Source organism: Pyrgilauda ruficollis, unplaced genomic scaffold (assembly GCF_017590135.1).
Source record: "Pyrgilauda ruficollis isolate IOZ18807 unplaced genomic scaffold, ASM1759013v1 scaffold251, whole genome shotgun sequence".
In the NCBI taxonomy this organism is placed as follows: domain Eukaryota; kingdom Metazoa; phylum Chordata; class Aves; order Passeriformes; family Passeridae; genus Pyrgilauda; species Pyrgilauda ruficollis.
Window position 1 is genome coordinate 353,127 of NW_024523834.1, and position 11,921 is coordinate 365,047.

The 11,921-nt window shown below is 65.1% G+C and overlaps 3 protein-coding genes across 4 annotated transcripts in view; 1 reads left to right on the forward strand and 2 right to left on the reverse strand.

The window, feature by feature from the left end:
- The first annotated feature begins 2,323 nt into the window (after positions 1–2,323).
- TMEM8B (transmembrane protein 8B) overlaps positions 2,324–11,921 on the forward strand; it is a 19,404-nt gene continuing 9,806 nt past the window's right edge. The window contains exon 1 of the mRNA XM_041470988.1: positions 2,324–2,801. Within this exon, the coding sequence (XP_041326922.1) occupies positions 2,426–2,801 (376 nt within the window). The 5' untranslated portion in view covers positions 2,324–2,425. The remainder of the gene's footprint in view (positions 2,802–11,921) is intronic.
- HINT2 (histidine triad nucleotide binding protein 2) lies at positions 3,569–5,124 on the reverse strand. The gene is made up of 5 exons (XM_041470989.1): positions 5,062–5,124; positions 4,158–4,316; positions 3,968–4,072; positions 3,818–3,890; positions 3,569–3,713 (listed from the first exon to the last, which is right to left on the reverse strand). The coding sequence occupies exons 1-5, from the start codon at positions 5,113–5,115 to the stop codon at positions 3,622–3,624; spliced, it is 483 nt and encodes a 160-aa protein (XP_041326923.1). The 5' UTR covers positions 5,116–5,124; the 3' UTR covers positions 3,569–3,621.
- TAF1C (TATA-box binding protein associated factor, RNA polymerase I subunit C) lies at positions 5,354–9,840 on the reverse strand. 2 transcript variants are annotated; one of them, XM_041470986.1, is made up of 14 exons: positions 9,624–9,840; positions 9,443–9,536; positions 9,198–9,304; positions 9,011–9,106; positions 8,860–8,930; positions 8,521–8,774; positions 8,339–8,449; positions 8,103–8,226; positions 7,921–7,992; positions 7,666–7,801; positions 7,443–7,571; positions 7,121–7,295; positions 6,852–6,989; positions 5,354–6,567 (listed from the first exon to the last, which is right to left on the reverse strand). In XM_041470986.1, the coding sequence occupies exons 1-14, from the start codon at positions 9,753–9,755 to the stop codon at positions 5,384–5,386; spliced, it is 2,823 nt and encodes a 940-aa protein (XP_041326920.1). In that variant the 5' UTR covers positions 9,756–9,840; the 3' UTR covers positions 5,354–5,383. The 2 variants fall into 2 exon arrangements, with proteins under 2 accessions (XP_041326920.1, XP_041326921.1); XM_041470987.1 differs by having other exon boundaries at positions 9,493–9,536; positions 9,624–9,702.

Below are 11,921 nucleotides of genomic sequence, written 5' to 3' on the forward strand. Positions count from 1 at the left end.
GGGGGGGGGAGGAGCCGCGCGCGCGCCTCCCATTGGCGGAGAGACCCGGAGGAGGCGTGGCCGTGCCGCAAACTAGGCGGGGCAAGTGGATTAGTCAAACGGATAATGGGCGTGGTCTCGAAGGAGTGGGCGGAGCGAGGTCGCAGTCGGCGTGAGGGGGTGCGGTGCGGGACACGGGGCTGTGTGGGTGCAGGGACACGGGGGGACGGGGCTGTGTGGGACAGGGGGTGCAGGGACACGGGGACACGGGTCTGTGTGGGCACGGGGTGCAGGGACACGGGGGGACGGGGCTGTGTGGGACAGGGGGTGCAGGGACACGGGGACACGGGTCTGTGTGGGCACGGGGTGCAGGGACACGGGGGGACGGGGCTGTGTGGGACAGGGGGTGCAGGGACACGGGGACACGGGTCTGTGTGGGCACGGGGTGCAGGGACACGGGGGGACGGGGCTGTGTGGGACAGGGGGTGCAGGGACACGGGGACACGGGTCTGTGTGGGCACGGGGTGCAGGGACACGGGGACACGGGGCTGTGTGGGGCACGGGAGTGCGGCGGGATGGTAATGTCGGGGATGGGGGCGCAGGGCTGCAAGGACACAGAGGTGCCTGCGCTGCACTACAGGATCAAGGCTGTCCCCACCTCTGGGGTCCATGTACCCCGTGCCATCTTGCCCCAGTGCTCGGGGCCACCACTTAGGGCCAAGCTAGTCACAGGGGCTCTCGGGGGTGCACGGTACCTGGGCAGAGCCAGCGCAGCCCCACTGGGGCAGCAGGAGGGACGTGCCCAGGGCTCCTGAGGACACACCGCACCCCACGACTTGACCCAAGTGACCGCCACACTGCTTGGTCCTGGCACTGGAATATGCCCGCTTGCCCCAGGGACCCCCAGCTGCCCTAGGGTGATGGGGTGGGATGTACCCGGCGCCTGGCTGGGTGCAGCCCGTGCCTGCCGGCGCGGAGCAGCAGCCTCCTCTCACCACCAGCCCTCGATGGGCCCCCGGCCCCATCCCTGCAGAGGCCGAGGAGAAGAAGGGCTCTTTGATAGCAGGCGGCGGGCTCGAGAGCGAGGGCTGTTATTCCAGCACTTTGCGGTGTGCGCCGACGGGGCACCGTGCGCTCCACGCTGGGGCCTCTGTTTTTCCTGGCCGGGGATGTGCTCAGTCCTTCTGGCCTCGGCGGGCCGGGGGGGCCCCCACTGGGAACCGCTCCTCCCTGCGGACCCTCGGCCCAGTGCCAAGCAGGGGCTCCTCCAAGCCCATCTGCTGCACAGCTGTAAGGAGGAGGGAGAAATGGGAGACGTGTCCCAAGCTCATCTCATGGATTCCCCATGCTGGGGCCACATCAGCCCTGCTGCCCCTGGAGAGGGGTTGGTGCCAGGCTGCTCCCAGGGCTGGCAGCTCTCTGTGAGGCTTCTGGGTTGAATGCTGCTGGTCGTGCCTCCATGCTCAGCCATGGGCCCTGTGGTGGTCCCTGAGATGTACCCCTATGCCAGCTCATGCTGAAGGGGTGGCAGCTTGGGGATCCTGCCCCATCTTGCATCCCTTTATGGTCTTCCTAGGAGCATCCCCAGATTCCCCACCAAACACCCGTGGGCTTACTCGTGGCTAGGCAGCATGGTTGCTGAGGGATACTGAAGGGACACCAACAGCACCAAAGTACACTGTGGGACAGGGAGCCTGGCGATGCCACCCCGGGTGTGCGCACCCACTGTGGGGCAAACCACCCTGGGGTGGTCTATGGGGCATCATTGTGGGGCTGTGCTCTGGCAGCATCAGCTCGGGGCAGCAGCTCTGGAGCTGCTGGAGCACATCTGGCTGCCTCTCGCCGCCGGCTGACACATCCCTCGCAGCCCCCCCGCCCGGCTCTTTTGGGAACTTGCGTCATTTGTGATCCTCTCCGGCTGAGGAACCAAAACAGCCGTCGGCCCCCGCTCCCCACCCCCCCGCTCCCGCCTCGGCCCCATGGGGCTGTGCCCACTGTCCTGCCCTGCCGCTGCTCGGGGACTGACAAAATAAACCTGGCACAGGAAGAAACACCGTGGCAGGCGACTGGCCCTGAGCTCGCGTGCCAGCCCGTGCCCTGTGCCCAGTACAGCACTCCCTGTGGGACTGCTCTGGGCAAGCCCTGGGGGATGATGTCCTGGGGATCCCTGGCCCCTCTTTAGTGTCCCCACCTCGCCAGGGACACCCAGTCCTCTTTGGGGTACACATCCCCGAGGCAGGGCTGTCCTGAGTTCAACAGTGGCCCCAGCCCGCGCTGAGCCTCAGAGGCAGGAAGCAGCAGTATCAACAATTTTAAGGCTCATTTACACCCCGAAAACATTCCCCATACTATACTGGGTGTGTATGTGTGGGAAGTGACTGGGCTCCGCCACAGCCCCGACACAGCTCCCGGGGGCCCCCCGCCGCCAGCGCCACCGAGCCGGGCGATGAACAGAGCCGCCATTCTCCCCGGCGGGCTGCGGTCCGCTGCGCAGCGGCTGGCGGGGGCCCAGGCGGTCCCGACGGCGGTGCCAGGTGGGCCGTGCACCGCGCCAGCACCGGCCCCGGCCACTAAATATAGCCACGGCAGCCGGCCACGGAGCAGCGGGCGCGGGAGGCACGCGGCAGGGAGCGGGCGGCCGCATGCGCCCAGCCCCGCGTGTGCTCCCCTCACGGGGCCCGCGCACACGTGCAGGCACCAGAGCGCGGTCAAGGCCTGTAAACAGCGCCCGGCGCGCACGGAGCCGGCGGGCCCTTGTGTGCAGGGGGCTCTGGGTGTGCCATTTCCTCGGCGGCTCACGGTTGTGGGGCCTGTAGCGAAGGGTATGATGTGCTTTCCTCAGTGTGCGCTTGGGGGGGTCTGGGGTGAGCAATACAGTGAGTGTCCCTCGGAGGTGCGCAGCTGGGGGGTCTGGGCTGAGCAGTGCATTTGAGTTTTGCATGGCAGCGCACACACAAGCAGTACAGTGGCTGCAGTGTGGGGGAGTGCACGGGTATGTGTACATAGAGGGAGCAGCAGGTCCACCCACCACGCAGCCTGTCCTGCCCGGTATTCTGCTCAGGGTTATGATCCTCCTGGGAGCTCGCAGAGAGGCCCGTCTGGGGTGGACAAGAAGTACACATGCAATCAACAAGCCTGCTCTGAGCACATTTAGACCAATCTAGTGCAATTAACTGGTTTTGAAAAGCAGGGAAACATCAGTGTCCAGCGCAGGGCTCTGGTGGCAACACATGGGGGCTGTCAGGGGGGCAACCTGGGGCACAGCAGGGGCATTCAGGGATGCTGGGGCTGCTGGTGGCAGTGGGGCTGGGTGGGCAGCCCTGGATGTGGTGCACTACTGACACCCCATCTTGGGAACAACCTTGTGGCACCCAGCCTGCTCCTCCAGCCCAGTACCAAAATGAGCCTTTTGCCTGTGAGATGTGGGCAGCCCCATAAAACCCTTCTGCTTCATCTGTGGGGTTGGTATGTGGAGAGCCCAGATCCCCTGCAAAAAGCAGGGTACCAACTCTACTGCTGTGACAATGAAGGCCAGACCTGCCCTGCTCAGGCCAGCCACCCCAAAAAAAGCCACCCCAATGCAGAGCCATTGAAGTCACCACCAAGGAGATGCTTTATTGGAGAGCAAGTGGGTAGTGGGCATTAGCCAGGGGGCCAGCCCATCTGCCGCCCCCCCAGCACATGGAGGTGCAGGTGGTAGACAGACTGTGCGCCATGTTTCCCATCGTTGATTACTGTCAGGAGAGGTACAAGGATCAGGCCACCCCCTTTGTCCCCAACCCCCCAGGACCACCAATGAGGGTCCTGCCCCACAACCCGGTAGGGAATATCAACTCACCAAGGCGGTAGCCATCAGCCAGCCCCTCTGCCTGTGCTGTGCGTGCTGCCACCACCATCAAGTGCCCCAGCAGCTGAAGGAGAGGGGAGTGGCAGGGTCACCTCTGTATGACCCCCACCACCAATGTCCCAGGGACCTCTCCGGACTCACCTCAGTGTCCTGGGGACCCACGCGGCTGATACGGGGGATGGGGCGCTTGGGGATCACCAGGAAGTGCACAGGGGCTTGGGGGGCTACATCACGGAAGACGAGGCACTACCAGAGGGAGCAGGGTAAGCCCCAAGCCCAAGGGTCTGTCCCCCTGCCCCGCTGGGTACACAGATCCTGCTGTCCCAGATACCTTGTCATCCTCATAGAGAATGGTGGCAGGGATGGTGCGGTCGATGATCTTGCTGAAGATGGTGGGCTGCCCTCCTGCCTCCTCGCCAGCCGCTGCTGCCTGCTGCGCCTTGCCCACCTCCCCGTCCCGCCTGCCGGGCGCCGACGCACACCGCTGGGGCTGAGAGGCATACCCAGCTCACAGCCTGTGCCCACGGGGGCAAGGACAAGGACACTGCCGTGCGGGTGGGTAGCAGCATGTGGGGAAACAGTGCAAGGTGATGGAGGGGAGCACATGGGAGTAATGGTGGGATGCACGTGGGGCTGGCAAGGGACACGTGGGGAGATGCACATGGGGGTGACATGGAGTGCACCCTGGGATATGGGCGAGGGATGCATGTGGGGGTGATGCAGGGTACACGTGGGGGTGATCGGACTAATGCATGGGGTGATGGGGGATGTGATGGGGGATGCATGTAGAAAGTGGTGGGATTCATACAGGTGTCCTGGGGGTGCACACAGGGGTGATGGTGGGGTGCACATGGGAGTGATGCTTGGCTGTGACAGGAGGTACCACATGGGGCAACAGGGAGGCGCACACGGGGGTAACACAGGGGTAAGAGAGCTGTGCTCACTAGGCTAACGGGACTGTCCACGGGCCTGACAGAGATCTGTGCCGTGGGGGTGCGGCTGTGCCCACGGGGGCGCAGGCTGGGGTGGGGGGGATACCCACGGGTGCTCCGAGGCCCCGGGCCGTGGCCTAGGGGTGCGCGGGCCGGCGCTCATGCCCGCCGCGGACTTTGCCCGAAGGTGGAAGTAATGGAGAGCATGGTGCGGACCCGTTCCGGTGCCCCTGTTACCCCGCACACCCCGGGGCGTCCCCCTTTTCCCGGGATCCCCCCATCCCCGCGTACCCCCGCGCCCACCTGCCCCGGGCGCAGCGCGCTCCGCACCAGCCCCCGCGCCAGCAGCGCCGCCATGGCCGCCGCTCCCGCCCCGAAACACAGCCGGCCCCGCTCCACGCCCCCTTAAAGCGCCCGCCTGCCACCACGCCCGGCATGTGAGCGACCCTCGCGTCAGAGCATCCCGGCGGGGACTCTCCGACCGGGGAAGATGGTCACTCCCTCCCCGAGGGGAGTCCCAATCCCGGGCGTCCCGCCCGACCTCCCCTGCCCCTAAGGGTGGGTGCCTTAACCAAACAATTGAGGATGCTGGGAGGAAGGCTGTGCCAAGCAGGTTTATTTGTGCTCAGAAGCCCATTCGTGGGCGCTTGCGGCGGGGCTGCGAGGCAGAGGACAACTGGCTCTGCGAAGAAGGGATGCACAGCTGGCTGGCCTGGCTGCCAAGGGGCTCCGGGGGCTCCGGGGGCTCGGGGGGCCCCTCGGCCCACACGGACAAGTAGTCCCGCAGCGTTTTCCGCCGTTCCTTGGGGATGCCGCGGCAGCGCAGGCTCTGTGAAGACAGCAGGGCTTCGTCGGCCGCTGGTGAGGGCGGGGGACTGCGAACTGGAGGGCTGCCTGCTGGTGGTGAGCCCTCCTGGGAGAGAACGAGTGGGCGGCCGGGAGAGCGCAGCAAGGGGCCCACATCACTCAACTCGGACAGCTCAGACTGGTAGGTGACAGAGGAGGTGAAGCTGGCCGAAAGGCTGCGGCGGCCCTTGGCTCGTTTCTGCCGCCGCCGCCGCTCCCGCAGCGCCCGCTGTCTCTGTGCCACACTGAAGCTCGACCTGTCCTCCCACCACTGTTCCCAGTCCCCAGCCCAAGCTGCTGTCAGACGGGCACTTAGGGGGTCCGGACCCTCTGCCAGCTCCAGGGTCTGTGGCAGGGGAGGGGGCTGGACGGCCAAAGGCTCCCAGCGCTGGATGCGGCCCCCTTCCTGCATGGTTTGGCGCAGCCGCTGGCGCATCTCCCTCTGCAAGCCGCTGGGGCCTGCTGGCCCCTGCAGATCTCTGCGGGTGAAGAGGCGCCTCTGGCTGAGGCTGGGGGGCCAGGTGTGCCGGGGAGGCTCCCTCCGGGTCCTGAAAAGGGCCCTCAGCCAGCGGCGGTACCGCAGGGCTGCAGCTGGGCTGGGCACTGCTGGGGAGGGCTGAGGGCTGGCACAGGGCTCCTGCAGCAGTTCAGCTTCCTCCACTGGGGCTGGTGTTCCCATGTCCTCCTCCTCCTCTTCGTGGATAATGACCTCCAGGTTGGGCAAGTAGAATGTCTGCTCTTCCTCCTCTTCTCCCTCACTGCCCAAGCCATGTGGGCTGCTGGCTGGAGCCTCGAAGAGGGGGGAAGAGCCAGGTGCTGTTGTGGCCTCATCCCTTGATGGGGGTGCAGGGGGCTGTGCTGCCTTGTGGGTCAGCCTCTGGCAGAAGACATCCCCAGCCTCAGAGAGCTGGAAAATCAACATGGACTTGTGTGGTCCATCCTCCTGCAGCGTGGCAGCCAGCCCTGCAGGAACAGGAAAGGTATTGTCACCAGGGTTCCAATCCTAGGAATATTTCAGTGGCCTGGCCAGCAGTGGGGGCTGCCTCCACCCCTCAGTGGGCACCCTCACTGCTGGCTCCTGCCTGCCCTGTACATCTTTTTCTATGTCATTAATCTCTTCTGCAGCATTGTTCAGGGCTTTGCTTTTTCAGCCACCCTCCAGGCAGGCCATGACAAAGGTTACTTTCACTCCGTTCCACCTTCTCCCCCACTAGGACCTGCAGCCTGGGGCAGTGTGGGACACTCACCTGCTGCTGGGGCTGAGAGGCGCTGCTGGAGCAGGTGGTGGCGGTGTGGCAGCTGGGTGGGCAGGTGCTGCAGGCACCCCGCGATATCATGCAGCTTCTGTGGAGTCCCTGCCAGCTGACAGGCTGACTGGCTGCCCCCTGAGGAAACACCCCAAAAAATTCTGGTGAGCACAGATGCCAGAGCAGCAGCTGATACCAGCAGCAAAGAGGCTAGGACATGGGCACAGAGGAGCCCCAGCTCTGCAGCAGCCTGGAGCTTGATCTCTTACCCCGGTATTGCAAAAGCAACAGCTCCTGTGTGCGGGATGCACCAAGCAGCACCTTGTGGCTCCTCCCAGGATTCCCTGGCATCAGGTTTGCAAAGAGTGGAGGGGCCTTCATCATGTGTGCCCACTTCAGAACAGGCACCAGTGGCAAACGCTCGTCCAGCACATACACGGAGAACTAGGACAGAAGTCTTGGCTCAGACAGGGCACACTCCAACACACCATGGTAGCTCCCCTCAGCTGGAAGATCCTCATGCCCCATAGGCACTAGGAGACACAGCTGTGTGGCATGTCTTCCCCAGCTCCCAGCTGTGGGGGGACTCACCTGGGTGGTGACAAGGTACTGTGAGGGGTGAGCCCTGCCCAGGTACATGGGCAGCACCACACGCTCGCCCTGCTGGCAGCCAGCTTCCTCACCCACCTTGAACAAGTCAAAGTGGCATCTCTTGGGGGCCTGCACCAGTAGAACAGGGCACAGTCAGCACTTTGGGCTGTAGAACCCTCTTCCCTGCCTGGCCCAAGCCCCACGCCCACCCTCCCAAGCTCACCCGGGCATCCAAGCACTGCAGGCCCGTGCGGTCAGCACAGGTGAGTACTCGTGGGTGGGCAGTGAAGTCACTCCAGCGCCAGGGTGAATGGTCCCGAAAAAACATGGTCTGAGGGTCATGGCGCAGCTGCTGCAGCCTGTGGGGAGACAGTAGTATTGGCATGGGGCAAGTCTGCCCCAGTCACTTGGGCCTCCCACCCCCTGGGACTCCACTGTCTGCAAGAGTCCCTAGACAGCCCTGAGTGCCCTCTCTCACCCAGTTTCAACGTTCCAGAGGTAGACGGTCCCGCTCTGGGTGCAGACAGACAGTTCCCCGGGAAGGTGAGGGCTGCAGGACAGGGGGCACAGCATCACCATGAGGTGACAGAACCTGCCACAGAGAGCAGGGCTGTGCCAGCAGTGCTCCCTCTTTGCACAACTCCTTCCTCCAGCACCTACCTGACAGTGAGGCAGGAGGCAGGCACATCAGTGTGGATCACCTGCAGTGCAGCGGGAACTGCCCCTGTCTTGCCCGGCACCCTCCAAACACCACAGTGATAGTCTGAGCGAACCCCAACAAAATCTGTCAGGGGGAAGGAGGTGGCATGTGAGCTGGCAGCATCCCAGGGGCCCCCTGCTGCCCCTCCTCCCTCCATCCTGTCTGCTTCGAGATGTGGATCCTGGGGATGGCTCACCTTGCCCATCCACACGGGCTGCAGCCACTTGCCGGACGCGCCCGCTGAGCTCGAACTGAGCTGGGGAGCCCCGAGTGTGGGGCAGCTCCTCCAGCACCACATCCTGGAAATCTGGGGTGGTGGCTAAGGGTGCAACACAACCCCCACCTCCCTCCCCAGGGACACCCCATGGGGAAGGATACAGAGGTGGTTCATGGCCTGCCCTCCAGGGTGCACCAGCCGGCCCACGGGTGTTCGTGTTCCCCCCTCTTGAGGAGGCAACCAGGCCAGTGCTCCCCCAGTGAGGCTGTCATCAAAGAGCAGGTTGGACCACTGCTGCATCAGCTCCTCGTGCAGGCAGTCTGCCAGCAGCCCCAGCGGCACCTCGAAGAGCCAGTCACGACAGAGGTGGGAGAACCAGCGCAGGCGGGAGGCCAAGTGCTGCCGGGGGCAGCCGCTGCAGGGCATGGACAGCATCAGGTGGGGGGACAAAGCAGGAGCTCCCCAAGCCTCTGGAGGGCAGGGGACAGAGGGACACTCACCGTCGGGCCTCCAGGCGGTTGATATCCTCCACCAGGGCCGTCATCCGGATGGTGCTATTCCGGGCTGGTCTCTACAGGAGTAGGGGCAGAGATTGAGACTGGCAAGGGGAAGGGTGGGGAACAGCACTGTTATCCCTGGACAGACAGTGACCTTCAGCTTGGCATTTCCCAGGTAGAAGTTCTTGTGCAGCAGACGCCCCAGGGAGCCAAACGCATCTTCTGGGTGATCGACAAAGAAATGGCCCAGCTGTGTGAGAGGAAGGGGAAAGGGTCAGTGCATGCAAAGGTCCCACGCTGTCCCCCAGGTCCTTGCCAGCATGCAGTGCCTCAAATCCCACCTGCTTGGCGAAGTCCAGAGTGGCTCCAGACTTGCCTGCCCGGAGCTTCCTGCACAGGCTGCTGCGGTACAGGATGTCCTGAGGCTCGGGCGAGGGGATCCAGCGGCCTGTGGGGAACAGGCAGAGCCGTATGGCATCACACGAGCACAGGGACACCGCTCAGCCCCGCGGGGCAGCGACAGAGGCGGAAGGCACGCTGCCCCAGCCCCGTGCAGCGAGCTGCCTCCCGCTCCCGCGGCTCTCACCCGCGCTGGGCAGCAGCACCGGCACGGCCGCAGCGCCGCCGGCTTCCCACCTTTCGCCCGTCGCGCCGCGGCGGGGCACGAACGCCGGCTGCACCTGCGGGGAGCGAAGGGGGAGAGTCAGAGCGGCCCCTGGGCGTCCTGCCGGTTCCTCGGCCGGCCCGCACCGCCGGCAGGGTCTCACCTCGCGGCGGCCGAGGCCACCCTCCAGCACCTGCCCGTGCTCGCCCCAGCCGGCGACCGGCGCGGGGCCACCCTCTTCCCGCGGCGGGCCGGCGCAGAAGTAGGAGGGGAAGAGCGCGGCCGGGAACTCCATGGCCGCGGTACCGGGCACGGGGCAGCACGCGGCCGGGCCGGCGCTCCCGCTGCCCGTGCGGACGGCGCGGCCACCGCCAATGGCGTCACCTGCGCGCTCCGGCCGCCGCGCACCAACCAGCGGCCGGGAACAGCGCGGGACAGAGCGCCGGCGGCGACACGGCCACGGGGCGCCACTGCCTCCTGCCGGCCGGAGGGTAAAAAGGTCCGGCAGGGAGGGGGAGCGGGACGGGACCGGGACAGGAAAGGGACCGGGAACGGGAACGGGCGGGGGAAGCCATGGGAACGAGATGAGAACGGGACGGGAACGGGAACGTACGAAGGAAGAGATGGGACCGGGATTGGAAGGGGAACAGGAACGGGTGGGGGAAGCTGTGGGACCGGGATGGGAACGGGAATGGGCGAGGGAAGCGGTGGGACTGGGACAGGACCGGGCACAGGGAACACTGGGATAGGGCCGGACCGGGACCGGCACTGGAGAATCATTGGGACAGGACCCCGCAGGGGCACGGGCAGGAATACGGGCATTGTTTCCTTCCCTCTGCTAGCCTGGAGAGCAGTGAAACCCCCTGTGAGTCCTGCCAAGGGCACACCTGGTTTTCCGTGGTCCCGGTTGTGTGGCCACGGGGCATCCCCCGCTCCAGCGGGGTGTGTGGGGCCATGGGACAGACTCAGATATCTGGGGCTTGTGGAGTTAAGTGCGGCTCCTGGAAGACTGAGGGTGTGCCAGTCCCCAGTCCCACCCTGCCCTTCCTCACACGTGCTTGGCCTCGGTGAACCCACTCCCACCCCGGCTCTGTGCTCCTTCCTCCCTGCAGGGTGGTTGCTGGCTCCCATGAGGGACCCACCTGGCCCCAGGCCCCCATGGAACCCACACAGAGTTCAGGTTAGTCCCACGGTGCTCTGATGGGACCCTGGAGCTTTTGCAGAGTATCTGGAAGGGGGACTTCCCCAGTCCGTTTCCCAAGGAGAGCGTGACCAGCTTTCTCCTCGAGGGACCGTAGTCCTTGTACATCCCTGTGCCAGAGGCCAGTGGCCCCAGAGCTGTGTCGATGTGGTCTGCATTGGGGAGGGAACCCCCAGCCATGCCTGGAGGGGGTCTGTGCTCTGGGGAGGGTTGCTGGGCAGTCAGGCTGGGACACAGTGGGATGGCACTCCTGTGGGGAGCACAGGATGGGAGAGGAGCATCCTCATGGGTAGTAGCATTCCTGCTGCCTCCATTATGGCCAAGGAGGATGGTGATGTCAGGGGAGTCTGGGGATGATGTCAGGGGAGTTTGGGAAAGTGTGATGAGATTGTTTCCAGTCAAGATGGCCTCATCCCTGCAGGCAATGCCCAGACCCTCTCTATGGGACACCTCCTCTCAGAGATACATGCTACAGTTTGCTTTAAGCAGGTGGTAGCCACTGGTAGAAAACCACCTGACACCCTTACACAGCCCCCTGTGGGATAGGTAGCCCTACCACCTCCAGCTCCCTCACTGCCTCCTATCCCTTTCCCTAATTCCAGGGGATGCCAACAGCTCCATGTCCCTCTCCATTATATATTTCTGTGCCCAGGACATACTCCTGTCCCCTATGTCCCTATTCCCTAGACCCACATCACTGTTCCCTGTCATTGCTTCTGTCCCCAGCACCATGTCCCTGGCCCATATCTTGGTTCCAGGGACATGTCCCTGCCCCCAGCCCTGTGACCCCATTACCGGCCGATATCTCGGTTCCAGGGTCATGTTCCTGCCCTCAGCGCCTTGTTCCTGGCCTCCGCCCGTGTCCCTGCCCCCGACGGTGTCTCTGTGCCCTGTGCCCCCGTTCCCGGCTCATATCTCCGTTCCAGCCCCGTGTCCCTGTCCTCAGCCCTGTGCCCCAGTTCCCGGCCCATATCTCTGGTTCCACCCGGTGTCCCTTTCCCGCAGCCTCCCATCTCCATTCCGGCCCGTGTCGCTGTCCCCCCGTGCCCCGGTCAGCGCCGGGTCCATCCCGGCGGGAACAGCGCGGGGGGAATTGTCTCTCGGGGAGGGCGGGGCGTGGCTCAGTCGCCGGTGATTGACGTGCCAGAGAGCCAATGGTTGTGTGGGAGGCCGTCCCGGCGGGCGGGGCGGGTGACGTCAGGGCCGCCGGTGCGCGGCGGGGCGGCCGGAGGCGCGCGCCCCACGGCAGCCGCGGCGGCG